Genomic DNA, 17,930 nt, shown 5'->3' with positions numbered 1-17,930 from the left:
ATTCTTCATATGCAAAAAGGGTTGGTTTATATCTCTCTACAGTAAGTGTGGGTAGGTCTTTATCTGTTTACAAACAAGGGGGCTGTCTTTACATCAAAGGGGTTGGTTATTATCGCTCATCAAGCAGTGGGACTGGTTTTCATCTTTTCAGAAAGTGGGGCAGGTCTTTATCTTTCTACAGTAAGTGGAGGGTGGGTCTTACTCTTTATCTCTCTACAATAATTTGGGGTGTGTCCTTATCTCTTTACAGGATGTGGGTCTGATCTTTTTCTCTCTGCAGGCAATGGGGTTAGGTCTTTATTTTATTGCAAACAACAGGGTTCGGTATTTTTCTCTATGCATCTTTTTCTCTACAGGAAGCTTTGTCTGTCTGCAGGGATGGGTCTGTGTCTTTCTACCTCTGCTCTCCTATCTATCAAATTACATGCAGGAACAAAAGAGGAGAAGGTTTTCATTTTAGTTAAGGGCAGGCAAACTATTTGATAATGACAATGACATGTGCAATGCATGCTGGGTAACAATTGAAGGGAAGTTCCAACACTCTTAGTGCTGTCAAAATGCTGAAGAGAAACTGCTGTTTCAAAAATTGTGGATGGCAAGTTAAAGAGCATGTAAATTGGGTTTGTTCCTGGACATATTAGACTTGCATGTGCACTAAATGCAGATTTACCATGTGGGGTGATGGAAGCAGCAAGGATATGCTTTAATAAAATGGAAGTACAGAGCCGTTTTAACAAAAAATTAAGTAAACGTTTGTCTTTGCATTACATTTTATGCAATCTGGAACAAAGGATGTACTTATCATAGTGGCAGACCATGTGCAGTAGGTTTGCCCCATCCCTAATTGCACCTCAGAAGGGACACAGGAAGTAAAGGGTGTGGAAGGGGTAACAAACACCATGCCCTTCTGTCCTGGGCACCATTTTTGGGGTCAGCTTTCTCTTGGCTATGAGGCATCCTTTCTTTTGTTTACTGTATGCCACCGCCCAGCACTAAAAATTCCTGAGAACTTCACGCAAATCTTCTTGTATCACATGCTTTTTCTTCGGACATAACACCTTTATAATCTTTGGTGTGATGGTAACACTTAGTTTATCTCACACATGTTATATTTTCAGCTCTGATGCAACAAAAATGTTGCTTCCTGTGCCATTTTCTTTTTTTACATTGCAATAGTTCCTCAGTTTATATAAATGTAGATAACATGGAAATCAAAAAGATGGACATGTAAATGTTGAGGCTTCTCAAGTGGTGAGTTGTCCTCCCTACCCATATTAGTAAACATGGTAAGGACAGAGATGGGACTGTGCAATGGTCAGCCCCTATAGATTAATCAGTCTCATGTAGGCTGGACAACACTATTACTAGGTGCTGGTTTTAGGGTGGAGGAGTGTGGCTTAAGAAGGTCAGGGTGATGACACGGTTTTGCACTAGCTGGTGGGCATGGCTTAAGAATGGTGATGCAAGAACTTGGACCGAGTAGAAGATCACTTTGTCTTGTCTGTCTGCATTCTGCTTGCCAGAGGTCAGCGCTGAAGGTAAGGGACTGTAACTGCCATTGAACTGATTAAGCTTCACAATCTTGACTTTTTGAACAGGGATCTTATATCGTCAGTGTTACACTTACAGAAAAAGACATCTAACTGACCAGAAATCTTGAAAAGAGAGAAGAAATGAAACAGAAAGTTTGTGATAAGTTTCACATTTACTCTTCATTTAATTTATAATTTAAAACTTTGGATGAGGAGAAGGTTTTCTTCTTAGGGAGACCAGTTTATTGGTAATGCTTCATGAAAAATAAGTAATCAAATTATCTCACTCCCAGGAGGAAAGAAAATGGTCTGGCTAGTAAAACCTAATGGAGATAGTTGTCCCAAAAGTCAAAGTTTGACCCTTTAACGAAACTTACAACTTGACTTGGGATATGAGATAGATGTCTGGCTTGGCTAACATCTCTTATTATTTGGCTAGACTCATTAAAGGGTTCGATGATGACTTATAGTATATTACCTAATGTCCAGTTTGGTCATACAATGATGGTTCTAGAGAGAATATGGGACATTATTTGGTCAATGTAAGTGAACTGATTATGATCACATGAGTAAAGTTCATCTCACTAGAATTGGAAGAGCCTTTGAGTTTGTGAGTTAATAAATATACTACATTGTTGTACCCCACCACTTATTAGGGTCCCCCATTTAGACATTGAGTAATATAGTAGCTACCTCCAGTACTTGGCTCTACTGAGATAGTTTGATATCCTTCTGGCTTATTTCCAGTACCCAAACTCAAAGACTCTTTTTCCGATACCAGAAAGATCAACTTTACTTGGAAGATCGTAATCTTTACACTTACTACAATCATACAACTTTCCGAATTCTGTTTAGAACCTTCAGTGAACATCTCCAATTACAAACAATGGGAACATTAAATTAGATTTCTTAGGATTTACTCTATGACGCTGAGCAGAGAACCTTTCCCACTGTGGCATACCCAACCAATACTTGTATCACATGTTGGAAGGTGGATCATTTAAATAAATGACCAGCATAAAATGAAACAATTCTCCTCCAGGAGGGCCATTTTAAGCCTGACTTTATAAATTAATTTAGACAGCAATTTGATACAGTTTTATTAAAAAAACACAAAAATGATGAGTACACATACTCCTTACTGCTCAATTACCGTATAAACTATTACATCATGAGTAGATGGGAATTATCGTGAAATCTCATACTATTATGGCATTGTGATGATGTAGGCTCAGAAGCACAGTCTGTGCCATCAGCACGTAATAATATACAGCTGATGTGCTGCTGCAACTGGCATTTAACTGCTTAGATGTGACAGTCAATACTGTGATTTGCAGCATCAACCGTGTTTCCACCAAAAGTTAGAACCTTCCCTGAAAACAATCCTTGCATGATTTTACAGGATTTTTGTAGAATGCTTGAAATATAAGTCTAGTCAATTGCCCCCACTCACTTATGGATAACCCAGCATTTCTATTCTGAGATTAAAACTGTTTAAGGACCTTTGGTGAAATCACAGTATTGTTACCGTGATGTCACCAATAGTGATGTGCAAAACCCTGACTGTTCGGGTTCAGCGGGTTCAGCCAAACTCAGAACAGGTTAATTAAAAGTTCGGGTTCGGGTACCAGAAGAGTACCTGAACCCAAACACGGATCCCATTCACATGAATGGGGGATCCGAATATCGGGTGTTTCCCACGCTGTGGCAGCATGGCAAACACAGCCTCTGATTGGCGGTAAGTTCATTGCTGCAGTTTTCAGCTGGGGACGGTCGGTTCTTGGCACCATCCAGGTTGAAAACTACTTTTCCCAGACGTGGATTACAGTATGGGACAGAACTTCGGACAGGTGAGGGATATTGTTGTTTTTTATTTTTGTTTTCTTACAGGAGATAAGGGCATCGGGGATTAGGTGTTAGGTGAGTATAACACTGTTTGGTATTTTTAAATAAGAAAGTAAAACGGTGTTTTATTTCAAATAAAATACTTTATTCTGGTTGTTTGTCTTTATTTACAATATAACTATAGGATTAGTAATGGAGAGGCGTCTTATGGCTGCCTCTTCATTACTAACATGTGGGGTTGATGTCACCAGACAATACAAAAGTGACATCAACCCCACAAATATTACCTCACTTTCCACTGAGACAGGGCAATGGGAAGAGCAAGGCAAAGCACCAGAAATGGCACATGTTATTAACGCTCCATTTCTGGGGCCACTGAGAGCTGATATTTTTAGCCTCATAGGGGGCCAGCATCAAAGGCCCCTTCCCTGGCTATTAATATCATCTCACAGCTGTCTACTTATCCTTTGCTGTTTAGATTTTTTCAGGGACCCTACTTCAATTTCTTTCTGGGGTCCTTCTGTAATCTAGACAGTAAATGCTAAGCAAACAGCTGTGGGCTGTTAATAATAGCCAAGGAACATTTGGGCCTTATGGCCCCTTCCTAGGCTATTAATATCATCTCACAGCTGTCTGCCTAGCCTTTGCTGGTTTGATTTTATAAGGGACCCTATGCCCTTTTTTTCTGGGCTCCCCCTGTATTCTACCAGTAAATGCTAAGCTGTGGGTTGTTATTAATAGCCAGGGAACATCTTTGGATAATGCCCCCTTCCCTGGCTAGTGATATCAGCCCACCGTGGTCAGCTTTCCCTCTGCTGATTATAAAAACTACACGGGAGCGCACGTCGTTTTTTTAATTTATTTTTTATTTATTAACAAGTACAGTATAATACATACCCAAAGTATAGGTGTATGTGGTATCTGCACTAGTCCTGGTGAAGTTGAGGTGCTGATAGAAATCTTTAAGGAGAGATGAGGTTAAAATATAAATATTTTATTGAGTAATTAAAATATTCAAGTGATAATTGTATATTAAAAGCAATGCTTTAGGAAAGGGTCCTAGGTCAGGTAGGGAGAGGTGGGTATAGGTGGACGTGAAGAACAATACTGGATGGAGGTCACCTGAAATGGTCTGAGGTAGCTAGGTGTATAATACCTCAGGTTTGCATAGTAATGGGGTAATTAGATTACTGAACTGGAGGATGATGTCTTTTAGTTTAGTCAAGCTCGGCAACCTTTATGAGCAGTTCAAGATAAATGCTGGGAACCAAGGACAGAGGTCTGAGGTTGGAGGGCTGGATTTTTATGAGGTAAACCCAGATTTCTGGCTGGTGCTAGCCTAGCACTGTAGAGATGCAGTGAGGATCGGTAGGAACCCTCTGATCCCCTGTAGCTAGGGTTGCGTTCCTTGAGGTAGTAGCTGGATAGTGGTAGGCTGCCCGAAGTGATGGCAGAAAAGGGTTTTTGTTCCCAAAGAAATTAGTAATGAAGTTGCATATACTAGTTCCTAGGTTGCTCAGAGCGGGCTAACTGCTGTGCATAAGTAGGTTCTGATAGTAAGTATGGTCTGCTTTGACCAATGGGATACGTTAGCAAGGTGCTTGCAGAGATGTGCAGCTGGCAGAGGTCTGCAATGTACTGGTGGCATACCTAAAGATGCATTGTTGCCCGGCTATGGTCCATGGTGCCTAGAGGGCATGTGGACTAACTGATGTTTGTAGGAGCGTGCAGCTGGCAGCGAGCCAGATTACACTGATCATGTACCTCAAGATGCGGTGGATGCTGGCGCTGGTCCGGGGTTGTTGGGGAGCCTGTGAGCTCACTGACCTTTCAAGTTGAGAGAAGCTTGATGGGTTCTTGCAGCATGTGAGTCTTGCAGCACGAGAAGTCACGGTCAGAGACTCCAGCGAGAGCGGGCACAAGATTGACGGCGTAATCCTGCATGTTAGTATAAAACTGTCCAATGAAATACACGGCAATTCAAAAGTATTTCAGTGTTTTAAGCCAGCAGTTAGACAGCTAAATGTTTAAATCCCATAATGTAAGCAAGCAAAAAATTAAATAAAAAAGTAGGGGTATATTAGTGGCTTTGAACATGGGCTAAGAAAACTCATTCCAGAAAATCATTCCAGCTAAATTTGGGCACCAAATTTCAAATGGTGTTCTTTCCATTTTGTGTCCTGCTGAGTGCCCAAACAGTAGCCTAATACCACATACAGGATATTGACGTACTTCAGAGAAAATTACACCCCTAGATGAATTCCTATAGGGTCACAGTTTCCAAAAGTGGTTCCTTTTGGGTGTGTTTTTTGCTTTGGCACCTCAAGGCTAGAGATGACCAAATCTCTTGAAAGCTCTTTGATTCGGTCCAAATAAAGTCAGACTGCCCCGACTGTTGAGAATATACAATTTTTATGCTCTGGAAGAAAACAGAAACTGTGCTGTTCTGTCTGTATACTTATTTTTGTGTCCTCCCCTGTCCAGGAGATGTGGTATGATCAGACAATGTTCCTGTACAGTGAGACACAGCCATTACACAGTACTCAACAGGGGCATTTATAAGATTATCTCAGCACAGGAACATTTTTTAACACATCCAATTATGGAACTTATTATTATTTCAATATCTATTGATTAAAACTAACTTTGTTCGTGGGAAAAGCCCCTTAAACTTAATAGGTGCATATAAAATACTGATACCCTATGGACACCATTTGATTTTTGTGGATTCTTTGTAATGAATAGGAAACTGTATTTGTACTTTTACTGTTTTTGCAATTGTGGGTGTATAAATCAGATATCAAAAATGAAATTTAAAAGTGAATGACTTACGGATGTGCAAAAAAAGAAATACGGAAAACCATATGGACTTTTTTAAATGTTCTTTTCAACATAGCATAAAGGGCAGAAAAATTAAGTTTGGAAGTCACTAATTTTTCAATTTTTTTTTGTAAATTTCCAATCTTTTTTTAAAGGGGCATTCGGGTTGGAAAAAGATATCACCTATCCATAGGGATGGCCGGAGAAAGCCGAGTACAGCGCTCCTGAAGTCTCACAGGAATGAATGGACCATGTGTACTGCCGCTCCATTCTAATGGGAGATATAAGTGACCCATACTGACAATTAGTAGGATTATCAGTATTTGAAACCCCACCCATGTAGAATTTACTTTTTGCGTACATCTTCCCCTTTTGAGAAGTTCCCATCCACTTCCTCCTTCTAGTTTTGTTTGTTACTTATTATATAGCTGCCAACATAAACCACATTTAGTACTAAACTTCCGGAATTATCTGCTTAGTAAACTTAACCCATTTCCGTTGCTAAAAATTTACATTTAGCCACTTTCATTTTTAGTCTCTGTCTTTGAAGAAATGTAACTTTCATTTTCTTTCTGAGTTTTAAAATTAAGAAATGTAAGAATTTTTAAAAAATTGTGCTTAGAGTTGCCATTTTCTGAGCCCTATAGCTTTACAAAAAGCTAGAGCTTTGTAAGAACTTAATTTCTAGACTGGCTCACTGTAGTTTTTACTGGTAATACTTTACAATATGTATCACTTTTTGATTACTTTTTATCACACTTTTTTAAAGGTGACGGCAGAGTGATAAAAACCCCACAATTCTTGCATCAGCATTTTTATTGTTTATTTTTACATAATGCATGATATGGAATAAAAAATGTTATAATTTGAAATATTGGACTTTTTTACACGCAGTGATGCTAAAAATGTTTTTTTATTATTATTATTTTAAGAATGGGGAAAAGAGGGATGATTCAAATTACCTTCCTGAGAGAAGAATAGGATATGGGAGGAGACACTGAACGCAGAAATATATCATATCATGCAATTTAATTTAGTTCTTTCAGGCATAAACACTTTTTAGATGCTGTCAGAAATTGCATAGAAAAGTCTGAGAGTCCCGCTTGCCCCGCCTACCCAAGATAACCTGCCAATCACTGCATGTGGGTGGGGCAAACTATGACTCACTGGCTTTTTTCTAAATCCCGATATCTACTAAGCATCTTTCTACATATAAATAATAATCAAATATTAGAAATATATATATATTCCTGAGCTCAGTGTTCCCCTCTCTTTTCAATGCTAAGCTCAGAAAGAGAATTGAAAAATTCACTTAAACCATTCTTCTTATAAAATATATCCATGGTTTCTTTACATAAACATTAACTTTTTATGTATCGGAATCCTGATCTCTCATCCACCCTACAATTCGGTGTTTGCTTCTAAGGAGGTAGCAAAGGATCCTAAACAATTTTCTGCATATTCTTCCTATGTCTTTACAGCCTAAATGCTCTTTGACACATAAGAATTGGCAAACTGTCTGCCGATCTCTCTCCATTCCCAAGACTCTTTTTTTTTCTAACCAGCAGAGAGTTCAGCTCAGTATTACATTAAAACCCCTTAAGGACTAAGCCACTTTGTACTTTAATGACCGAGCCTCATTTTTAAAATCTGACATGCGTCATTTTATGAAGTAATAACTCATGAACACGTAAGCTTTTTCCAGTGATTTTGAGATTATTTTTTTGTGACATATTTTACTTCATGGTAGTGGTAAATTTTGATGTTTATGATTTGCTTTAATTTATGTAAATATCGAAAATCTTACAAAAAAAATAGAAAATGTTGCAATTTTCAAACTTTGAATTTTTATGCCCTTAAATCAACTTGTTATAACAAACAAAATAGTTAATACATAACATTTCCCATATGTTTAAGCATATTGTGGGACTTAGTAGGAGGGATCACAGAATTCACTGGATTTCTTTTGGTGGGAGGAACATAACTTGTCTAGAGCCCCTGTACTACCAGTGATGTGGACACCTCCTATGTTTCTGTTAACAGATGACAAACCTGAGTAGGGACTTGTTTTTTGTGGATTGAGTAGAACCTTTTTATTGGTGGCATTTTAGGGTAGAGAACATTTTGGATCAGTTTATATTTATCCTGCGCTCTACGCTGAGCACTTTCTGTATATCAAGATTCTCATCTAAATCTACAAAATATGTGATTTGTATGAAACCCGCAAGGGATCCATTCACTAAGGAGGCGGCAAAGTTACTCTGGACTCTGGTGCGGCTTCTGTTCGATGGTTTCCAGCATTTAAGATGGGCACAAAACAGTTGACCATGCTTTTATGCACACCTAAAATGATGGACACCCCCGGATCACTGGCCAGAAGGCTTCCACAGTGCTTCCATGTGCCTCATTATAAGGAATAAGGTTATAAGGTTCCGTCTGAATCACGTATTTCAGATATTTACACGGGAAGCATTCAGCGCAGAGCACAGAATATATGTGAGCCGAGCCTTACTGCAATCTTTGGGAGGCAGGATGAACAAATCAACAGCATGCATGTTCCTCATATGAGAAGAGTTAACATTTTATTGGTACTATTTTTGGGAACATATTTTATTATTGCTTTCTGTTCCGATTTTTGTAAGGCAGAATGAACAAAAACCAGCAACTCAGAGATTGTTTTTTGGTGGTTTTCTTGATTCACTGTGTGGTAAAAGTGATAAAGCAGCTTTATTCTTCGAGTCAGTACAATTACAGCTTTACCACATTTATATAATTTTTTTAAAGTTTTGCCACTTCTACACAATAAAAACAATTTTATAGAAAAAATATTGTTTTTGCATCACTTTATTCTGATGGAGCTGTATGATGGCTTGATTTTTTTGAGGGATAAGATGACATAATCAGCAGTACCATTTTTATTTACATTCGTCTTTTTTGATCACGCTTTATTCTTTTTTTTTTCTAGCAGTATGATGAAAAAACATAGTATTTTGCCACGGTATTTTTTATGACATTCACTGTAGGGGTTAACTAGTGTGACACTTTTATAGATCAGTTCGTTCTGGACTAAATATGTGTACCTTTTTTGTTTATTTTTGTTTTTACATAAGTATTTGTTTTTATTGGTGTCAAATTTTTTGTTCTTTATTTTGTGAGGGGGGGGTTGTTTTTTTTATATTTTTTTTCAATTTTCTTTTTAACTTTTTTTACTTAGTACCTCTATGGAACATTAACTTTTATTATTCTGATCACTGATCTCATGCATTATAATGCGCCAGAACTGCAATGCATGAGACTTGTGATTTTACAAAGGCAGAATGCCTGTTAGACCCTGCCTATTGTTTGTCTAACAGGACACCATATCTGGCACACCAGGATGTCATTTTTTGACCTCTGGGTGCCATGAAAACCATGGACTCCTTGTGATTTTGTTGTGCGGGTGCGGATGGGGTGAGATAGAGCCCCCTACCTCTCACAAACTTCCAAATGCCACGATCTCTATTGATTGAGGCATCTAAAGGGATAATCAGGCAGAGGCAGTGTGGGCACCAACCCTGGCCGTTACTGCAGGAGCTTGACTGTCAGCTGCGCCAAGCTTCCTGAGTTGATCATGCAAGGAAGTGCTGATATTTCCACACTTCCCATCAATCACATGCTATGATCAGTCAGTCAGATTGACTGACCGAATACAATAATCAGAAAGCAGGAACCACTGAAATGGGTCTCTGCATCTGTAGCCATGATGGTCAGCTGTCAGAGACAGTGAATGTTTCAGTCAGTGACAGCTTAAAGACATGATTTATACAGCACGTCATGATGCGGGAAATGACTCCCGTCTGACTGAGAGTGTGCAATGATGAAACTGAGCATTGCGTCACTCAAGCAAGCTCTCGTGTGAATTAATCTAGAGTTGCCCCTACACCTTGGACAACTAGTTTAACGTAGTCTTAACCAACTTCCTGGTTCCTTCTGAATCACATACACTCATCATTGGTTGGGCAGAGCGTGCATATAGCTTCAGTTTGTAGGGTGGAGTAAGTTTCTACCAGACACCTCTAGCGGCATCTTATAGACTGGAACAACAAAATGATTGGACGGCAAAACTCAACGTGCTTCATCTTTCTCTTCCTCAATATTGCCTCTCAGTAGAGTGTTGCCAAGGACTAATATACATAGTTGATCAGCAAATTTAAAAAAAAAATGAATTAAGACTCAAAGAAGCTTTTTGTTAATAAGATACACTATATAATAGTTTTTCATGTTTTGATACACTTTTGATTTGATAAATGAAAGTTACACTTAAGATTAGAATTTTGGCTATGTTCACACTTTGTGGTCAAATTGCAATTTTTCGGCAAATTGAGAATGCAAACTTAATGTGTTAATAAGATGTTAACAACCATGATTCACAACCCAGGAATAATATTACATCCTTGTGCACTTGGAGTACTAAGTAGAAAAATATCGGAGAAGAAAAGAATAAGTTAAGAAAAATATTTATACAAATCCGTGAATTGTAACTAAGATTAAATCAAGAAATGTCGATCCAAAATATAAGTGCATTGCCCAATTCTTTTGGGACAGTATAAAGTATAAATATGATTATTCAGCTAATTTGTTTATGCTACTTCTACAATGAGCTCATGACTTCTGCTTTTCTGAAGATTAAAACACATCATAAAATGTGAAAAGGGAAAGAAATGATACAGAAACAAAGCTCGCATCACAGGGGTAAGGTTCTGTAATCTTTCAGTAAACAGCTTCATAGATCCAGCACTGTACATATGCATTTAAATTCTTAAACGAAAATCCCATTTTAACATTTTGATTTCAATGTAGCATCTATTGGGGTCTTTGAGGCTGATACCATGTCCCTCTATTTTCCTTAACACTGAGCAGAGACATCTGTCTCTATAATTACCCTTGTGGGGGGGGGGGGGATTGGTAGTATATTTGATTTTCTCACTGCATTTTTTTTTAACCTACTTTACACCAGTGATGGGACAGTGGTAGCCCACAGGAGTTATTATTGTGGCCCCTCGATCCTCACTTTTATTTATCAGCTACATATCATATTTATCTATGTAGTGAAATATTTATCATCTTCGATAATGTGGTATTGATTTAAGGCTTGATATCACTGATGAGAGTCCCACTACTAGAACCCTGACTTCTGGGGAGACTAATTCTCCTTTTTAATAAATAGATGAATGCCCTTCATTACAGTAATAATTTTTGCAAATAGAATAAATGTTCTACATTTTGGGTCAAGGTCCCATTTGATGAGCCTATAATGTTTCTGGTTGACCACCTAAATTTTATACTCTGCCATTAAAATCCATTGCTCAGCATTGTTTTTATTGGCATTTTCGAGCCTCTGAAATTTCTAAGCCATAACAAGGGTTTTGAAATTTACCATAAAGTTTGAGAATCTATGGGGGTCTCAAATTATATTCCCCAGCAATATTAACTTCCAACATTTCTCAATGGCATATCACAATAGAAGCTAAGGTGGAGTTCTTCGTCACAGAGTATTTGGACCATCTGATATTTTGCAGTGACATATTAGATGGTACCATTGACCATCTTACGACTGTAAGGACCCCCTACACATTAGACTAACGACAGCCAAATCCACCGATATTGACTGGATCGGCCATGAGACTATTATGTACATGGGTTTTCCAACTCTCCCCTGACAGATGATGTCCGGTAAGAGAAGGGTCCAGCAAGTCAGAGTTGTGACAGCCGATCCTTTTTTTATAAGATGAAGAATCTGGCAGAGGCTTTCTCATAGAGGACACTGTAGTGCTCGGCTGAGATCTGTGTATGGAAGACATGCTTGACGATCATAGGAGGGGCTTTACACTGAAAGACCAATGAAAGTTTTGGTTTATTAATTAGAACCAACTTTTTTTCTGAGTAATGTAAATCTCAGCTATATGGTTAGGGATCATTACCGAGCCCCTTCATTTGTGGGATTAGTGGGATTCCAAGCTCACGAGCTACCACAACCTTTTCGTAAGAGGTTTCTGAGATGTTTCAAGTTAATCTTTTTTTATATTATGAATTTGTTGTTTCGTTTTTTCTTTTGTGTCCAATGATAACTCGCAGTGTGAAAAGAAAAAGTTAATGATACAAGGTAGGATGAGGAAGATATTGGCACTTGAGAGACCCGTCGACTTTCAAAATCAGTCTACCGAAGAAAAGCCCCCAGCTTTTGGTAGTAATAAGGTTGGCTTATTGGAGGCCTTATTCTGATGATCCTTAAAGGGGTTGTCCGGCCCAAAATGATAAGTCTGCAGTTACTCTGTGTGACTGCAGACTTATGAATCCCCCCAGCGTGCGCACTGTTTCTGAGCTGGGACCAGAGGGTATGTATGTGATAGCCCACAGCCTCACTATCAGTATTTGGTCAGAATTCGGTCAGTATTTTTTCTCAGGAGTGGGAGACAAAACCAGGTGAGGAACAATCAGAGAAAAGGTATAATAGAAACAAGTCACCAATTCTGTATTTATCACCCACTCCTGGTTTCAACACGCACTCTTGAGAAAAAATTCTGACCAAATACTGATTGTGGGGCCGTGGCCTAATACATACTCCCTGCCAGAACCCAACTAATGGGTGTGGCCTTGTTCCATACACTTGTATGGAGCGAGGCCTCACCCCATCTAGAGACAAGGCCGGCCAGCATGCATGGTCACCCAGTGGGTGTGGCCTTGTTCAATACAATTGTATGGAGCGAGGCCACGCCCACTAGTCAGGCTCTGGCAGGGGATATGTTTAACTCATATGGTTCAGGCTCAGAACTCGACGAATCCCTGCAACACACAGTGCATCTTCTGGGGGATTCATAAGTCTGCAGTCACACAGAGTGACCGCAGACTTATCATTTTGGACCGGACAACCCCTTTAACTGTGTCCTTCAACCTGTGACTCTCCAGGTGTTGAAAATTTACAACTCTCAGCCTGCGCAGTATACTAAGTGTTGTCATTTTACAATAGTTTTATTGACACCAATTGCACACTACTGATCCTCTTCTGCCATTTAATTCTTTGAGGTAGTGCTTTCTGCATCATGCAAATGCCCTGAGCACAGCAGAAGGCTTACTTGCCGTCATATGTAAATTGCAATACCACATACAACCATGAGGGTTATAATGATCATTGCAGTGTTTGATTGAATCGCTCATGCAGACTGCAAATTTTTCCCCTTCTTTTGAATACAATACATATAAAGCTAACTGTAACATACTACAGTGATGGCAACCGGCATAAATCATGTTTTCATTCAGCCCTATAGAGGTGTGGCTGCTCAAACAGAGGAAAGAGGATGGGCAAATAATTTGGATTTAGAAAACTTCCTCTAAATACCCTCCCAATAAGTTCTGGTATAGAATAAAACTAACAATGCTAATAAAAATAGAACCCATAAATCTACAGTTCAAGAAAGTTGCAAAATAATGAAAAAGGAAGAAATGAATTCTGTGTTCTCTTTGGGGGGAATCACTCAGTCAATCAGTGTAACATGAAATGTAAGCTCTTGGATCAAGGAGAATTGATGCTTTTAATCCCTCTCAGATGTTTACATTTACCCCTTTCCTTTATTTACCAACTTTACTGGGGCTGTTTATCAGGGGCACTAAGTTGGTACTGTTTATCAGGGGCACTAAGTTGGTGCTGTTTATCAGGGGCACTATGTTGGTGCTGTTTATCAGGGGCACTATGTTGTTGCTATTTATCAGGGTCAGTATGTTGGTGCTGTTTATCAGGGGCACTATGTTGGTGCTGTTTATCAGGTTCAGTATGTTGGCACTTTTTAACAGGGTCAGTATGCTGGTGCTGTTTATCAGGGGCACGATGTTGGTGCTGTTTATCAGGGGCATGATGTTGGTGCTATTTATCAGGGGTACTATGTTGGTGCTGTTTACCAAGGGCACTATGTTGGTGCTGTTTATCAGGGTCAGTATGTTGGCACTGTTTATCAAGGTCAGTATGTTGATACTGTTTATCAGGGTCAGTATGTTAGTGTTGTTTATCAGAGGCATTATGTTGTTGCTGTTTATCAGGGGCACTATGTTGGTTCTGTTTATCAGGGGCAGTATGTTGGTACTGTTTATCAAGGGCACTATGTTGGTGCTGTTTATCAGGGGCTCTATGTTGGTGCTGTTTATCAGTGGCTCTATGTTGGTGCTGTTTATCAGAGACACTATGTTGGTGCTGTTTATCAGGGTCAGTATGTTGGTACTGTTTATCAAGGGCACCTGTAACGGGTGTGTCAGAAAAGACAGACAGTAACCCTGCAGTTGGTTGTAGGAGATCTCTTCATTTGGCATTACAAACAACTTCTTTGAAGCTGTCTCTCTAGGACCCTGCGGCTACCTTCCTCTGGCTAACTAACACCCTGGCTTGGATGTATTAATACCTGTTGTGTGCCAGAGGGAGGTGCTGGCGATACTCACATTTACCCCTTGTGAAGGCTCAAAGCATTTGCATTACTTATTCCTCTCTGGAGCTGTGAGGACGGGTGTTCATCTCTCTGTAGTCGACTAAAAGCTAAGCTATCTTCCCTTGTCTGTTCCCCCTTTGTTGTCCTTAGCTGTCAGTGGGGATCAACTAGCAATCATCCCCTTCCTTCCCCAGCCAGGGCTTAACGCCAGGGCAAGACAGAGTGAGGTTCGCTTGCAGCGATTGGTGAAGACCCAATATAGGGACGTTAGTGGAGAAAGGGTAATGTCATATTAACTTAGGAGGTCTCCACTTCCCCCTTTCCCTAGTGTCTGGGCTCCTTTTCCCTCTTCCCTTTGTGTTGCATTGGTCTTTCCCACACCTTGCATGATATTATTGCTGGCCAAGCACATTTTGAAAAGGAAAAAAAAAAAAACTGACACTTTGTTGTTTTTTTTGTGTGTGTGTTTTTTGGGCGTGTTTTTTTTTTTCTTTTCTCCTTGGTATGGGTTCAGTTTCAGAGCTTGCAGAGTGGCTGCACAGCATGTCTCTGGAGGTGAATGATCTCCGCTGTGAGGTTCAGCAGCGGCTACAGGTCACCAATGTGGGGGTCTGCAGGTAGGCCTGTCCAACCTGAACCCGAGATTGCTCTCCCGGACAGGTTTTCAGGAGGTAGGGAAAAGTTTTTTGTTTTCAAGGGGGCCTGCAAACTGTATTTTAAACTTCATCCCTATTCCTCCTGAAATGAGGAACAATGGGATGGAATCTCACTGCTGCAGGCAGATCCTCAATCGTGGGCGTTTTCATTACCGCAGGATTCGGTTTGTCTCCAATCTGTAGAGGGGTTTTTTGAGGCTCTTGCCCTCATCTATGATGACCCTGACTGAGTTCCCTTGGCTGAGTCTAGGCTATGTCACCGTCAGCAGGGGAATAGGTAAGTGGAGACGTACAGTTCTGAATTCCGTAGATGGACAACGGATTCAAAATGGAATAACTCAGCCCTTAGAAGCCAATATTATGAGGGTCTTTCTGAAAGGTTGAAAGATGCCTTGGCAGTATATGAAACCCCTCAGTCCTTGGAGGCTTCCATGTTGTTCACCATACATCTTGATAGATGCCTTTGGGATAGACGGGTGACACCACCTTCTCCGGGGCCTTATTGTTGGGGTGATGTACAGTACAGACCAAAAGTTTGGACACACCTTCTCATTTAAAGATTTTTCTGTATTTTCATGACTATGAAAATTGTACATTCACACTGAAGTCATCAAAACTATGAATTAACACATGTGGAATTATGTACAAAAAAGTGTGAAACAACTGAAAATATGTCTTATATTCTAGGTTCTTCAAAGTAGCCACCTTTTGCTTTGATGACTGCTTTGCACAATCTTGGCATTCTCTTGATGAGCTTCAAGAGGTAGTCACCGGAAATGGTCTTCCAGCAATCTTGAAGGAGTTCCCAGAGATGCTTAGCACTTGTTGGCCCTTTTGCCTTCACTCTGCGGTCCAGCTCACCCCAAACCATCTCGATTGGGTTCAGGTCTGGTGACTGTGGAGGCCAGGTCATGTGGCGTAGCACCCCATCACTCTCCTTCTTGGTCAAATAGCCCTTACACAGCCTAGAGGTGTGTTTGGGGTCATTGTCCTGTTGAAAAATAAATGATGGTGCAACTAAACGCAAACCAGATGGAATAGCATGCTGTTGCAAGATGCTTTGGTAGCCATGCTGGTTCAGTATGCCTTCAATTTTGAATAAATCCCCAACAGTGTCACCAGCAAAGCACCCCCACACCATCACACCTCCTCCTCCATGCTTCACGGTGGGAACCAGGCATGTAGAGTCCATCCGTTCACCTTTTCTGCGTCGCACAAAGACACGGTGGTTGGAACCAAAGATCTCAAATTTGGACTCATCAGACCAAAGCACAGATTTCCTCTGGTCTAATGTCTATTCCTTGTGCTCTTTAGCCCAAACAAGTCTCTTCTGCTTTTTGCCTGTCCTTAGCAGTGGTTTCCTAGCAGCTATTTTACCATGAAGGCCTGCTGCACAAAGTCTCCTCTTAACAGTTGTTGAAGAGCTGTCTGCTGCTAGAACTCTGTGTGGCATTGACCTGGTCTCTAATCTGAGCTGCTGTTAACCTGCGATTTCTGAGGCTGGTGACTCGGATAAACTTATCCTCAGAAGCAGAGGTGACTCTTGGTCTTCATTTCCTGGGGCGGTCCTCATGTGAGCCAGTTTCTTTGTAGCGCTTGATGGTTTTTGCAACTGCACTTGGGGACACTTTTCAAGTTTTCCCAATTTTTCGCACAGACTGACCTTCTTTTCTTAAAGTAATGATGGCCACTCGTTTTTCTTTACTTAGCTGCTTTTTTCTTGCCATAATACAAATTCTAACAGTCTATTTAGTAGGACTATCAGCTGTGTATCCACCTGACTTCTGCACAACACAACTGATGGTCCCAACCCCATTTATAAGGCAAGAAATCCCACTTATTAAACCAGACAGGGCACACCTGTGAAGTGAAAACCATTTCCGGTGACTACCTCTTGAAGCTCATCAAGAGAATGCCAAGAGTGTGCAAAGCAGTCATCAAAGCAAAAGGTGGCTACTTTGAAGAACCTAGAATATAAGACATATTTTCAGTTGTTTCACACTTTTTTGTTAAGTATATAATTCCACATGTGTTAAATCATAGTTTTGATGCCTTCTGTGTGAATGTGCAATTTTCATAGTCATGAAAATACAGAAAAATCTTTAAATGAGAAGGTGTGTCCAAACTTTTGGTCTGTACTGTACCTCTGCCGGGAGAGCGGTCTAGTGGTGAACCAGTACTTTGGGAGGTGGAGGAACCCATGCAGTTAGGGGGTGCCTTTTCATCATACATTTCCCCCGAGATTCGCAAGAAAAAAGGTGTATGTTTTTTTTGTGGGAAAAGGGGACATTTTATTGGGAGCTGTCCTTCAATTCCTAAACAAAAGGAGACTCGATTCATTCTTGGTAGTCTGGAGTTGGATAAGCAAGGGGTGCATTCGTTGGCAACCTGCAGTTCCCGGTTTGTCCTGACAGCAGAGGTGGTGCTAGAGAGCAAAACCGAGAAAATTTATGGGTTTGTTGACAGTGGTTCAGGAGTCATTATGATTGATGCTGAGTTTGCAAAAGCTGGTGGCCTTGCTTTATGTTATTTAGCTAAGCCTATTTCCATCTTCGCCATTGACTCAGCGCCACTTGCAAAGAAAGCATTTACTCAGATTGCACATAATGTAAAACTGAGGGTGGGGT

General features: G+C 40.2%; 1 protein-coding gene across 5 annotated transcripts in view; it reads left to right on the top strand.

Moving 5' to 3' along the window:
• The first annotated feature begins 1,419 nt into the window (after window positions 1-1,419).
• LOC141173011 (myelin-associated glycoprotein-like) overlaps window positions 1,420-17,930 on the top strand; it is a 99,249-nt gene continuing 82,738 nt past the window's right edge. For 2 of the 5 annotated variants that reach the window (XM_073657630.1, XM_073657634.1), the window contains exon 1: window positions 1,420-1,538. In XM_073657630.1, coding sequence (XP_073513731.1) covers window positions 1,455-1,538 — 84 coding nt within the window. In that variant the 5' untranslated portion in view covers window positions 1,420-1,454. Of the gene's footprint in view, window positions 1,539-10,852; window positions 10,929-17,930 lie in introns of those variants that run through there. The other 3 variants (XM_073657632.1, XM_073657635.1, XM_073657633.1) reach the window with 2 other exon arrangements.

This window comes from Phyllobates terribilis, unplaced genomic scaffold, assembly GCF_046119375.1.
Source record: "Phyllobates terribilis strain yellow unplaced genomic scaffold, ASM4611937v1 Scaffold_12__6_contigs__length_324123572, whole genome shotgun sequence".
NCBI classification, from domain to species: domain Eukaryota; kingdom Metazoa; phylum Chordata; class Amphibia; order Anura; family Dendrobatidae; genus Phyllobates; species Phyllobates terribilis.
The sequence above is the reverse complement of the archived record's forward strand: the minus strand, read 5'-3'. Positions and strand labels throughout refer to the sequence as shown.